The 15,249-nt window shown below is 35.3% G+C and overlaps 1 protein-coding gene across 2 annotated transcripts in view; it reads right to left on the reverse strand.

Annotated features, from left to right (window-relative positions):
• The window catches only part of RANBP9 (RAN binding protein 9), a 90,812-nt gene that overhangs the window by 26,789 nt on the left and 48,774 nt on the right, over window positions 1-15,249 (reverse strand). For both annotated transcript variants that reach the window (XM_031011867.2, XM_055390653.2), the window contains exons 3-5: window positions 11,348-11,400; window positions 9,686-9,853; window positions 5,248-5,270 (exon numbers count right to left, since the gene is read on the reverse strand). In XM_031011867.2, coding sequence (XP_030867727.1) covers window positions 5,248-5,270; window positions 9,686-9,853; window positions 11,348-11,400 — 244 coding nt within the window. The remainder of the gene's footprint in view (window positions 1-5,247; window positions 5,271-9,685; window positions 9,854-11,347; window positions 11,401-15,249) is intronic.

The following is a 15,249-nucleotide window of genomic DNA, read 5'->3' on the forward strand; positions in this document are numbered from 1 at the left end:
GTGGTAGTAAGTTAATAAGATAACATAAAGCAGGCAAAAAGAACAGAATGAAAAATGTATATATGGACACAGAAAGATGTCCTATACACACTAAAGCAAGGTATAACATATTGTATATGGTATGACCCTATCTTTCACATAAACATTCAAAAAATGAACACACTGGCTTATATGTGTTTAGAAAGAAGTCTAAAAGGATATATATTCAAGTTAAAACAAACATTATAGCCAAAGAGACTGGGATTATGAAGAACTTCTCTTTTGTACATTTCTGTATATATAAACATTTCTCATTTAAGTATTTAATACTATACATTACTTCTGTAATCTGATATAGATTAAAAAAAACTTTTAGTAATATTAAGTCAGTTTTGGCTCACTGAAAAGTAAGTATAATTGTTATACCATTTACTCAACCTTAAAACTGGAGAATTGGGAGAAGAGGATTAAGGACATAGTCCTTAACTTGCCATATTACAGATTTTAAAAAACAACGGCCTTCAATGTTTTTTAGTATGTTCACAGAACTGTGCAACTACTGTAATTTAATTGTGTAACAATCCCATCACCCCAGAGAGAAACCCAGTACCCATCAGCAGCCACTTCCCATTTCCCCGTTCCCCCTGGCAACCACTAATCTACTTTCTAACTCTATGGATCTGCCCATTCTGGACATTTTGCATAAATGGAACAACAAAATATGTGATCTTATATGACTGTTTTTTTGTTTTTGTTTTTTTTGAGATGGAGTCTCACTCTGTCGCCCAGGCTGAAGTGCAGTGGCATAATCTCGGCTCACTGCAACCTCTGCCTTCCGAGTTCAAGCAATTCTCCTGCCTCAGCCTCCCGAGTATGGGACTACAGCCACATGCCACCACTCCTGGCTAATTTTTGTATTTTTAGTAGAGATGGGGTTTCACCATGTTGGCCAGGATGGTCTTGATCTCTTGATCTCGTGATCCGCCCGCCTCGGCCTCCCAAAGTGCTAGAATTACAGGCGTGAGCCACCGCACCCAGATGGCTGGCTTCTTTTATTTAGCATGTTTTCAAGGTTCATCTATGCAGCAGGTGCATTGTCACTGTAGATTTATATGTAATAATGTCTTCTAGAAAAATACTCCCGCCCATGTAGAATAGTATATAGACAGAATAGGTTCTTTATGAAAAGAATAGGAAAACATTTCTATTAACTTGCAAAACATACTTTCAATCTAGAAATTGCTTAAAAGCTAAATGTACACAATATAAACTTATATTCTCAATAGCACAGCTTTGGTCTACATTAGATCTCTTTTAATAAAAATGACTATACAAATAATGCATCCACAAAAAGTAGATTTCAAGTCAGTGCCCAGAATTCGAAAACAGCATCATTTAAAATGAGAACAGCTACTGTAACAAAAGCCTTTAAAAAGCAACAGCCTTCAATGTTTTTTAGTATGTTCACAGAACTGTGCAACTATCATAATTTAATTGTATAATTAAATCCCAAACTGAATTAGTTATACTTAATGTCATTTCTCAAACTGGTGAGGTAAGCTGAGGAAAAAAGACTATTTTGAAAAAAATCTAAAGTTTTCAAAGCTGTATAAACACTTATATTCCGTAACAGGTGCAGAACAATCTAGGTAAACTGGTTTTTCTGCAAATATACTTTCTCTCGGGATTCAATGGTATGGGTAGCTTGTGAGAGATCACACGTATAGAAGATATAAACACTTCCTTGATGCTTCCTTTAAAAGGAAGAATTGATATGAAGCCTATGGAAGTCGCAGAAGATTTACAGTATTAAAAATGAAAAATACTATACTAAAAGGAAACCTAAAACCACCACTGTACCCATTGTTACAACGAAGTTGCACATGATCATTGGCTACCTGAGGGAAAAAACATAACTGGTGATTCAAAAGTGGGAGAGAAAATAATCAACATGTCTACAAGCAACCAAGCTTTTTCCAAATGATCTCCGCTATCTATGAACAAGAAAACGAAAGCTAACAACAACAAAAGCTCACGCTGACTAGTTGGTTTTACATGCTTAGTGCCACAACAGAAAGAAAAAAAAAAAAAAGTCACTAAACCCTTTAACCAACTCCAAATGAAACTTACAGCATTCTCACCAGTCTCTTAACTGTTAAAGACCAAATCAACCCACTAACCAGAATCTGCACCTACACACTCTGCCTGTCCCCACAATGCTCTTCTCAAAAGCCCATCCCCTCAATTCCACATCTGTCTACCTCTTTCTATGCGACACCGACATTTTCATCAGCATGCTCAATCTCCTAACTTAATTTTTTCTTCTACTGCCCCCACTTCCACCACTGGCTACTACTCCATTTCTTTACTCCTCACCATGGCCAAAGTCCTCCAGAGTTATCCACTGCCTATAACTCACCTCTTCCTAAAATCCATTCCAATCAGGATGTCTCCATCCCACAGCTGAAACTTTCTTGTCCAGGTCACCAATGACCTCTACTCTGCTAAGTACAATTGTCAATTCTCAGACCTTATGTAATTTTCAGATCCAATCCATTAGCCAATTCTCTTGGTTTTCAGTTGGATTTTTAAAAGAATCATATTTTTGTTACTATTATTTTGGGATTTTTAAAAATTTAACTCTTTAATCCATCTAGAACTTACTTTACACTTTGTCCTAACAATATGTATTTTAAAAAAATAAATAATAAAGACTCATTCCATCACTATTTACTAAATAATGCGGCAGGGTTTTTTGTTGTTGTTGTTGTGTTTTTTTGGTTTTTTTTTTTTGGTAGAGGTGAGATCTCATTATATTGCCCAAAGTGGTGTTGAACTCCTGGCCTCAAGCAGTCCCCCCACCTCAGACACCCAGAGCCAAATAATGCTTCTTGAAGAGTACTTTTGATCGGTAGGGCTCAAATATTCCTTGGCTTAAAATTATTTTCTATTATAATTTTGATTTCTGTTTTTTCCTAGCATTTTATTAAGGGATATAAATAGTCTATAGATTTGGTATCTATTCTCTACCTCTGAATCTTCCATCATCTCTCTCAAAACATCTCTGAAAATTGGAATGCATTTTATAATTGATGACACCTTACTATTGTCAGGCAGCTGTCATGACACAGCTGTCAATGCCTGCACAGGAGCGATTTGTTAAAGAATGAGCTCACTGAAAAACTCTTGGGACTGAGTTGCTTTTCCTGATGAAATTTTCATTTTCGTGATATCGGTTAACATCATGAAAGTGACAGTATCAAACGTGCACGATGTAATCAGCAGCTCGGAGATTAATCCCAGAGACATAATAAGAGTAATCTTAAAAAATGTTCTTGATGACAGAGAAGATAGTATCACATAGAAAATCATGGGCATCAGCCTCGGCAACCTGGCGAAACCCCGTCTCTACCAAAAAATACAAAAAATCAGTCGGGCATGCTGGCGTGCACCTGTGGTCCCAGCTACTTGGGAGTCTGAGGTAGGAGGATCCCTTGAGCCTGGGAAGCAGAGGTTGCAGTGAGCCAAGATCACACCACTGCACTCCAACCTGGGTGACAGAGTGAGATCAAAGAAAATCATGGCATCCACTCTTTAAAAAACTGATTTAAAAGGTTAGACTCTGAACATGAAATTTTAGGAATACCTTAATCAATTTATATTGCTTATCTCATCCTTTTTAGGTGTGCAACACCTAAAAAGAGACACATATTAAAATCTAAGTTTAAATAACCCTAAGAGATCATTCAGTGAGTATAAAATAAAAATGCTAAGTGATAAGGGAGGCATTATGTCACAGTTTGTTAGTTTTTTTCCCCCTTGGTGTCACAGATGATGCAGATTACAACTGACAGTGCCTTGGGTTTGGTAAATAAGATACGTGGAATCAAACCTCTACTGAAGAGAGTTACTGTAACCCCTTGCTTGAATTTCTGCAATAGTCTTCTCACAGGTCCCCTTGCTTCTACCCTTACTCCCATATAGTTTTTTGTTGTTGTTGTTGTTGTTTTTTTTGAGACAGAGGCTTGCTCTGTCACCCAGGCTGGAGTGCAGTGGCACAATCTTGGCTCACCGCAAGCTCCGCCTCCTGGGTTCACGCCATTCTCCTTCCTGCCTCAGCCTCCTGAGTAGCTGGGACTACAGGCGCCAACCACCACGCCCAGCTAATTTTTTGTATTTTTTTTTTTTTAGTAGAGACGGGGGTTCACCGTGTTGGCCAGGATGGTCTCGATCTCCTGACCTCGTGATCCGCCCACCTCGGCCTCCCAAAGTGCTGGGATTACAGGTGTGAGCCACCATGCCTGGCCTAGTCTATTTTTCAACTAAGCAATCACAGTGATCCCGCAAAAACTGAAGTCCTATCATGACAAATAAAAGTCCACAATGTCTTTGTATTTCACTCAGAGTAAATTTCCAAGCCCTCCCAATGGCTTGCCCAGGTCTAGATGATCTATTAATAGCTTACCCCCAACCCCATTATTATCTCTGATCATCTGCTACTACATATGCTCTGCCCTCCTCACTCCTCTCTACCACACTTCACACTCTTCTTCAAACAAGCCATCTGTGCTCCTGCCTGAGCACCTTTTCTCTAACCTCCCTCTGCCTGGAAAACTCTTGCTCTACATATCCACTTGGCAGACTCCCTCACTCCTCTCCAAAAGCTTCAGCTCAAGTCTCACCTTGAGCAAAGGGGAGCAACTTGTACAACCTTGTGTCCTACCGTTGGTATTCCCATTCTCTGTTTTTTCCCTTTCTTTCCAAAGTATACTTAACACCCTTAAAATATGTTCTACTTTACTTGTTTTTCCTGTACTGCTCATTCTCTTTCACAGCTTGAATACTATAAAGTCCAAGAGGGCAGAGACCTTTACTACCTGTTGAATAATATATTCCAAGCACTTTACCTGCCACATAGTAGGCCTCTATATAGCTTGGATGAATAAACGATTATAACTGCTATACAGCCTTCTGCTGAAAAGTCCAAGGAAATACATTTCAAATGAATGAATGGTGACATTTAAAAAGACACTTGGAAATCAATTCTGATTTATTTTCCTTTATACAATGAATCCAGTGCAAGTTGGAGCTTAATTTCTGAGGGTCTACACCCAAGGTGGTTAGAGAAAAGATCTCTTCTTTGCATGTCATATAAACCTAATAAATATCAATAAGACTGTATTTTAAACTTTCTAAATATGCCCAGTATCAGTTTCTTTATACTTCCTGTAATTAAAAACGGAAAACTGCTTTTAAAAAAAGTCTTACCGGTAGGTCAGTGAAAGCAATACCTAAAAAGAAAAAAAAAAGTGGCATTAGAAGCTGTTTTTCAAAGCAGACTATACTGACAAGCTGAATTTCTAACTAAAAGGAGGAAACAAATGGCAAAAGAAAAAACATTAAAGCCTAAATAAAAAATAACAAGACTAATTTTTAATCAATAATACTAACATATGTCTGAGTGAACGAACGCTGTCCCCTTTCAAGATAATCAGCCTTGCTAGTCATACACAAATTTTATTTCTGAGATGCTGCCATTGTCTCCAGGATTTTTGAAATACTTTTAGATATATCTTCAAAGCTACATTAGAAAACACATTAAGAAAGTTGGTTGCAAAACAGTCAGTTTATTTTTTACCCCCAAGTTGCAATTTGTAGCCTCACCGTTTAATAATCATCATCTAGATTTAGCTTTTAAATAATTTTAGCTGGAAAGAAAAGAGTTTTTCCGTTATAAAAGGCAAACAAGGGGAAATACAGTATATTTTTGCTTCTTTAAAAAATGTTTCTTATGAAAGTAAATTCTTTAACTTATGATTTACTCGTGGGAAAAATCTATTCCTCCTTCAAAGGATGAACGATTTTGCACAGTTTAGAATTTCTCTTGAATACCTTTTGACAGTAATTACAACAGTCATGTTCTAGATACAACTTGAGCAATGGCAATATCATTGGAATAAGTCTACTGTCAACTCAACGTGACAATTTAACGACCTCCTTTAAATATTCAAATATACAACTTAGCTGAAAATAATAAAGTATTTCTGTAGATATATTTTTAAAGATTTAGCTCTAGAATAATGGGAGAGCAGTACTGGTGAGTCAGTCAACTGATCTCAATTCTTCCAGTCTAAAACAAACATTAAAACCAAGCCAGCACCACTGCTTCTACAGTCTTGATCACTATCTTAAAACTGAGGGAATTTCCATTAAATTGTTTTTAAGGTCTCTTCCTACTGGACATTTTATTCCTCTATGACTGTGCTGTAATAACAGAAAACATCTAACTCTATTTATTAATAAAGTTAAAAGACAAACTGAAAATAAATTTTACACTTTCAAAATAATGTGTAAAATTAATGCTTTTGTAGTTAGTAAAGCCCTGTTTTTATGATTTTTAAAAACTAGTAAATTCATGGTGGCTTGTTAAAAGGAAAGCAAAGTTAGGGTTCCTGTTTTCCCCATGTAAAACATTATCATTACATTTAACTTCATTAATAACACAGAAAGCAAGCACTATCAGCCCAAATAAAAAACTTTCCCAAAAATTTCACAAAAGTAAAAAGAATACAGAAAGCAAGAGAATATTTTAATATACTATAAACTATACATATTTCTAATATTTTTCATAAAATAATTTTTCTCAAAGATGTCTAGTTATAATGAAGACTGTATATTCTATCTTTAGCAAAAATCCTTTGTAATTACTGAAATCTTCACTTTACCAAGAACTCTAACGAAAAATTCAAAATTAATTCCAAAGGTTAACATTTTTTAACACAGCCAAATATAGTTACCACAACATGTTTTTGCTCAATCAGACCACGAAAAGATGCCACTTTAACAAGATGGCATAACTATTTGAATTTTACACAGAAAGCAATTTTCTATATTCATAATTTCCTGATTTGTCAGGCTTTTTGAAAAGTGATCTTCAATTGGTGAACGATATTCAATAAAACAAAGTAAAAAATTATCAAATTACATTAACCTATATACTGCAAAGTTTCTCTTATTTTCTCAAATAAAACCTTTCTATTTTTCTTTATATAGTAAACAAATATATATTCTGAAAATCTTCCATGAGACAGAAACTAAAGATGTATCAGGTTTTGGGCACAGATTATCCATTTAGGAAGTATAAGGGAATAGTAACTAAATATTTAATAGTATTTTATCTTGGAAGATGCCAGAACCTAGACCAGAGGTAGGCAACGCTTTCCTATGAAGGACTACTAATATGTTCTGCTTTCCAGGCCATATGGTCTTTATCACAAATATTCAACTCTGCCACTGTAACAGGAAAGCAACCATAAACAACATTTAAGTAGGTGTGGCTGGTTGCTAATGAAATTTTAAAATAAACAGGAGGCTAACTTGGCCATAGCTTGTAGACTCCTGTTCTAGAGAAGTAATTTCTGCTCATCAATGGTTTACCAGTGGATCCTAGGAACCTAGCTCAGGGGCTGACAAACAATGATACTAAATAACATTTAATGGTTATTCACTAGATGCCAGAACTGTGCACATACTATTGCAGTTTAGTCTAACCACCTTAGTGAGATAGGTATTACAGTGATCCTACTTGACAAACTGAGAAAACTGAGGCACAGAAATGTTAAGTAATTTACATATGGTTACCTGGCATAGGCCGGGAGTCAATCCCAGGCAAGTCTGACTAAAGAACTCTTACTAACCACTGTTATACCATCTCTCTATGTGCTTAATACTCATTAAATTTAAGAATGAATAATGCCAAACATTCAGGTTTACTTAAAATTAAAATGTGGGCTGGGCACAGTGGCTCACGCCTGTAATGCCAGCACTTTGGAAGGCTGAGGCGGGTGTATCACTTGAGGTCAGAGGTTCAAGACCAGCCTAGACAACACGGTGAAACCCCATCTCTACTAAAAATACAAAAATTAACTGGGGGTGATGGCGTGCCTATAATCCCAGCTATTCAGGAGGCTGGGGAAGGAGAATCGCTTGAAACTAGGAGGCAGAGGTTCTGAGCTGAGATCGCATCACTGTACTCCTGCCTTGGCGACAGAAGGACACTCCGTCTCAAAAATTAAATAAATAAATAAATAAACAAAAAATAAAAATTTATAATGTGACTCCATTATTAGGTGCACCTTTTTAAAGACACGTCTTACATTTTAAAAATAGCTTTCTCAGCCAAGAGAAAAATTTAATTTAAATATTTGTGAAAATAGGGAAAAAATAAAATCATTATCACCTGTGATTGTCTTATCTCCCAAAATGAAATTTCTTCTCTGGAAAGTTTAAAAAGTTTATGTTAAAGAGATTGTGGTTGTTTAAAAATGTATTTTTTGGTTTTTGAGCCAAAAGTCACACCTAAAAGCAGATTTCTCCGGATTCAAAACTTCCAACATCTTAAGCAGTCAAGCCAACTAAGATTATATGATCAGTCAGAATAGTAACAACAAATAAATTCAAGAGGCCTGTACTGTTCTTGGAAACCAGGTGGCCACAACAATGAAACCACACACAAATATACATAATTTGCATGGGGTCCTTAACATTATTGTACTAGTGAGAAAAGGATCTCTTGTGGACTTGAGAAAAACTTTTAAGTCAGATAATACAGAAGGACTTCAGAATTAAAAATCAGTAATCAGAAATAGAAATGCTAAGCTGAATATGAAAAAAGTTAACTTTATTGAAACACTTTTAAAAGAGTATTGCCAATGTAGCCAGAAATTCAGAATTTTCTTTTATACTATGAAATAACAGAAAAAACAGCTTTTGTGTTAAAGAACATCTATTATATGTCTAAGCATACTACTTTAAGTCTAATTTCTAAATACTATTTATAAGTAGTTTCTGCCTTCTAGGGTTACTTAGTTTATGCTTCCTTTCATTTTACCTCATTAAAAATAATTTGCTTTGAGTCAAAGATTTTTCCAGCAGTAAAAGGTGAAATCTTTTTTTATAAAACAAAAAGCATCAGTGTTATTATCCTTTATATTTTCTATAGTTTAAAAAAAAACTTCTAAGAAAAAGGAATATAATGACCACATATAACTTTAAATTTGAAGTGCTGTGAGTACATGAATAGTCCACTGAAAATCTTTACTATAAGTCTTACAATGTATGGGTTTCAAGTTTTCCATAACCTATTTTATTTTCAGAAGTTTTTTTATTCTCAGTTTTGTCACTGTTTGCTTGTTTAATTCTGCTTCCTTCCATAGAACAAACTTGTAGTTACCAACTTAGCCATCTTTGTTAGCAGATCTGACCTTTGAGTGTGTCGATGCCCTTCATATGCTTGTGGCATCAAGCTTTCCCTTCCTTTGTTACTATTCCCCACACTATCCTAACAACTGACTGCCCCTTTTTCTTAGCACCTGTTACCCAGAGAATTAGATTATACTGTGTAGCGTTTAATTTAAAGCAGAAAACTCTTGGCATTTCTATTTCTAGAATAAGTATCTCAGTGTGGGGATTATTTCTACAGTAACTCCTATACATATATGTATTATATAGATGGCCTTCACAGAATATAAATACGGTGAATATAAATATTCACCATTTCCTCAGCTTCTGTCTGGGAAAAAGAAAGAAACCATTTCCAGAGGCATTCATCTACAAAGAAGAATCACATAATAAATACAACTACCATCCTGGAAGTATAATAATCTCCATATTTGGTTATTTTGCATGCAATATATTATCTCAGTACCTAAACTATGTCCATTCTTGGTGTAAAAGCAGGTATTGTTGATAAGATTAACACAACAGCCAATGACATCACCAGTAGTGAAAGTTGGTCCATAAGGTTGTCCAGTTCCGGAAGAACAAAATGAATGTCCATCATCCCCATGGTAACCATATGAATGCTTATCCCAACCTAAGGAGAAAGTTCCGGCATATTTACAATGAAAAGGTTCCTCTGTACTAGGTTTATTCACTAAGATTATGATAAATCAGAACAGTACAAGATAATATAAAGATGAAATTCCCAATGTACATTTAAATTCTCAACAATTACACTACATAATTTATTCTATATTAAAATACAGTTTACAAATTTAAGAAAAATAGCTACACAGAACACTAAAACAAATATTAAACAGAGAGAACCCCCTACCAGAAAAAACAAACATAAATGCAACAACCACAGGAGGACACATTTTCTGTGCATATTCCGTTTGCTAATACACCAAAATAATTTTGTTTTGATTTAAAGAAACACATACACGTTTTATATAACATAAGAGATTACATCCTATTCAATCACTGCAAGTTTCTCAAGACTGTGATCCAAATATAAAAGCCAAACAGGGTGTGGTCTTACCACACTACAGATATGTTTATATCATCATTAAGAGATTTTTACCTTATCAGTTACTTCTATAAGGAGTTTTCAAATAATAAAAACCTCAATTAAACCCTCTTTCAAGTATAATTTTAAGCAAAAGGGTACAAAACAAAGCATGTCAAGGTAACATATGTGATTACAATCAGATGCAACTACATTGTCTTGGTTTGTTTAAGGTACTTCATGTAGTTTTACATTGACAGTTTTGCCTTGTACTTCAAAAAGTCTCGCCAAAATTAATTTTTAACTTTAGCAAAGAGAGTATTAGAAGACATAATCCAAGAATCACTTCCTTCTCATAAGTGGTACTGGGAAACAGGTCTGGATCTCAATTCATCTCTTCCTTAGTTTACTTTAAGTATTAGTCGATATTCCCTGAATATTAAGATGGGTTAAAAGTCAAAAATGTGATGGGTAGCCAATATAACTAGCCACATTAAAATATTTAAAGTAGCTGATATTACTATGTACTAAAACTTAAAAATATAAAAATACAAAAAAAGCATGATATATATACTATATGTTTTACTAAATAGTGTGAAATTTAAATTTATTAGAAATCGTTCAGCAGGCTGGGCATGGTGGCTCACGCCTGTAATCCTAACAGTTTGGGAGGCCGAGGCAGGTAGATCACCTAAGGTCAGGGGCTCGAGACCAGCCTGGCCAAAATGGCAAAACCCCATCTCTACTAAAAATACAAAAATTAGCCAGGCCTGGTGGCGCATGCCTGTGATCCCAGCTACTTGGGAGGCTGAGGGCAGGAAAACCGCTTGATCCCAGGAGGCAGAGGTTGCAGTGGGCCAAAACTGCGCCACTGCCCTTCAACCTGGGTGACACAGTGAGACTCTGTCTCAAAAACAAAACAAAACAAAAAAACCCCACTCAGCTTTCACTTAAAATTCATAATGATGATTAAAAACACAGAAAATCAGTATCTTTAAATATTACAATTTCTTACTTGAAAATTTTAACCAGAAAGAGCTACTCATAAGACATAATACTGTAATTCAATTACAAGTGTACCTGGTAGTCTATTCATGTTCACACCTTGAGCAGAAAGACCAATTCCCATGTAACTGTTGGCGGAGGTGGGGGGAGAGAAGAAAAGGACATTATTACAGTCATATATGTATAAATTACCAAACAGTCTCAAACAATATCAGAACCAAGCCCAAGTTGGAACTCCTAAGGTAGCAACAAAAATTTTATTACAATTTATTATGTAACAACAACGGGCAATATTAAGTACCAGTAATACTCAGACTTCACCACAAACTCATATGGTAATAATTCATAAATACACACAAAGCATTAATATACAGCTATGCACTCTACTGACACCTATAAAAAATCTCTCCAACTTATTTACAGATAAATGTTTGGGATTAAGATTTCTCACAAAAAAGCACAGAGGGATTGCAGAAGGAAAAAAAATGTTAAGGAAACAAATGTGTTTCCCAAGGGGCACAGTACAAATTTAGACCACACACACACACACACACACACACACACACACACACACACGGAAATATGGATTCATATTTGGAAAAAATTTCAAACTCACATAAAAATATCTTAATAAAATTACCCCAAGGTATGTATTTTCTATACTAGCTTTCTAAAACTGAGCAAACTGACAAAATCTACCTAAACAGAGGTTTATTATCAATTTATAAAGTTAGAACAAAACAATCTCCACACAATACACAAGGAAAGATTATTAAGGTATTCAGTTATTTTTCAAGTGCTTATAAAACATTAACAACAAAACCTGATAAAGATAGTTCAAAGGAAGAAAACATAACATAATACACTTGTAAGTATGAACACAAAAAGAAAAAATAAAAAGCAAACTGAATCCAGTTTGTTAAAAGGCTAATTGCCCATTATTGTTATCAAGGTTTTAAATGGCATTTGATAAAATTCAGCCACCATTCCTAATAAGAACTCCAATAAAATAAGAATAAAAGGAAATTATTTAACTATGAGACTTTTCCCCCAAATACAGCAAGCAAGATATTCAACAGTAAAACACACTGAAGGCATTTCCACTAAAATCAAGAACAAAGAGATGCCTATAATTGTTAAATACTGTTTTAGGGGCTTTAGAAAGCTTAATAAGAAAACTAAATGACTAGCATAAATGTTAAAAGATATAAAAGTACCTTTATTTGTAGTTGGTATGATTATATACATAGAAAACCACAGAATCTACCAAAACCTTTTATAATTATTTAGGCATTCTGGCAAAGTGACTACATATAAGAGGAACATTTTAATATTTCTTCTAGTATAGCCAGCTGGACAGCCACAATAACTACAGAAAACATAAAACAGGAATAAGGTTCTCAAGGAAGGCTCAAAATTACATATTAAAAGCTGTATATAAATGGATATAGTAAACATCTGGATAACTTGAGAGCATAAAAATGGCAATCTTTCAGATAGGCACAGAGGCTCACACCTGGAATCCCAGCACTTTCAGAGACTGAAGCAGGAGGATCTTTTGAGCCCAAGAATTCAAGACCAGCCTGGGCAACATTGGGAAACCTTGTCTCAAAAAAAAACAAAACCATCAGCTGTGTGCGGTGGTGCACACCTGTGGTCCTAGCTATGTGCGGGGCTGAGGTGGGAGGACTGCTTGACCCCAGGAGGTTGAGGCTGCAGTGAGACATGAATGATCACACTACTGCACTCCACCCTGAGTGACAGACCAGGACTCTTGTCACTCAGGCTGGAGGGCAAAAACAAAAAAAGGAGGACAACCTTTCTAAAATGATGTAGACATACATTTATACATTTCAAGACATATTCCAACAGATGTTTTAAAACTGAGCAAAATTATTTCAAAGTTCATATGTAAAAATATATAATTTTGATCAAGACAAAATTTTAAAAAAGAAAACTCAGAGTTTTCCCTACTAGAAATTAAAACTCAGATTCACAAGAGCAATATTACTACTATGAGCATATGCCAAGTGAGACAAGAGTGACAAAACATTAAGAAACAACACATAGATGTCTAGTCAAGAAGGCTCATTAAGTTTGTATTTTGATTCAGCCCCTTCGCTAGAAGTACAATATAAAATGTTAAGTATTACATTTTATTTAAAAAGGCTAAGTCACAAGAAGATGAGAAGAAACACAAGGCTGTGAATGGGGATACAAGCTGTGGACCTGCAAAGCTCTGAGTCTATGAGCACTCAATAGTGGCTCAAAGTTCCCCCTCCTCTGGGTAAACAAGGACTAAAAATGTTCCATAAGAGGAGTATTAGCTATGCTTACTGCTTAAAGCCAAAGGCTGGAATAGCCTTCTCCTCTTGAAAGGAAGCTAAGAATATACTGAAATCACCTGTTGCCTAAGCTAGAGCTTATTTGACATTGTGGTGTAGTTAAGGGGAAAGAGAGAGGAGAAACCTCTTAACCAGGATCTAAACCAGTTAGTTATTGAATGGATCCATGACAGAACCTGCAATACTCTCAATATCATGCTGAAGCAAGAACCCGGAAACTCTAATACAAACCTAATTTTGGATTGGGAGGAATGAATTGAAAATCAAGTAAAAACTGTAAGAAAGAAAATAAGCATAGAAAAAGACAGATGAGCAAAATGAAGAAAAATGTTAAACTTCCCAATCAAAATAAGGCTGCAAGGACAAAATTCTAAAATATAATATCAACAAATGTGACACAACAGGCATGTGGGAAAAAAAATGAGAAAAAAAGAGAAAGACCAATAAAATAAATGGCTGGAACATTAATTCATTCTAGATGATATCACCCAATGGATAGTATGATTTTAAAAAAACATAAAAATAAGTATATTTAGGAATATACTAAAAGAAAAAAACATAATCACTAAGATATAAGGACAGTGGTGTACCAATATTTGCTGAGATAATTTAGATAGTAATTTTCCAGAATTGAAAAACATGCTGTTGAATTGAAAATACACACTACATACTGAGGAAGATAAAAATTAAGTCACACATAAGACACACCGTAGAATATCAATCACGGGCATAATCTTAAAAGCTACCAGAAAGAAAAGCAGATTACCTAGCAAGAAATGGCAATTAGACTGACTTCAGACTTCTCCCCAGCAACAACTGATGACGAAAAACAATGGCACAATATGTTCAAAGCATTGGAAGTAAAGTAACTGTCTACCTAGAACTTAGGTCCCAGGTAATGCAGCAAGAATGAGGGAAAAAATAAGATATTTTAAGACACATAAAAGCTAATGGTTTACTATACACAGACTGTCACAAAAGAACTATCTGAGGGCATACTTCGGCAGCAGGGAGACAAGTGAAAATAGAAGAAAAGCATGGACAAGGAAACAATCAGCACAGAAAATGACAAAATATATCACTAAAAGTCATTATCAATTTAAAAAATACTATTCAGAGTTTTAAAATCTATCATCCATACATAATGTGCTAGGACACAATTACCCGACATACAAAGGAACAAAAAATATCCATGCTCAAAAGAAAGCACAAACAGGGAATGGCCCTGAGACAATCCAGATGTGAGAATTAGCAGACAAAAAAATTTAAACCAGGTACTGTTACAATGCACAAGATGTAGGGAGAAATACTCTCGCTTTGAATGAAAAGAAATTCCAGAAAAGAAAAAGAATCAATAAAAAGGGACTACTGTGGTCTGAATGCGTGTGTCCCCCAAAATTCTTATGTTGAAACCCAGTCCCTAATGTGGTGGTATTCTGAGGTGGGGCCTCTGGGAGGTCATGAAGGCTCCACCCTCAGGAATGGGATTTTTGCCCTTATAAAAGAGGCATGAGAAGGCTTGTTTGCCCCCATGTAAGGACACATAGGTGTTTTCTATGAAGCAGAGAGTTCTCACCAGAAACTGAATCTGCTGGAACCTTTTAATCTTGGGCTTTCAAGCCTCCAGAACTG

The sequence above is a fragment of the Gorilla gorilla genome, chromosome 5, assembly GCF_029281585.2.
Source record: "Gorilla gorilla gorilla isolate KB3781 chromosome 5, NHGRI_mGorGor1-v2.1_pri, whole genome shotgun sequence".
Taxonomy (NCBI): domain Eukaryota; kingdom Metazoa; phylum Chordata; class Mammalia; order Primates; family Hominidae; genus Gorilla; species Gorilla gorilla.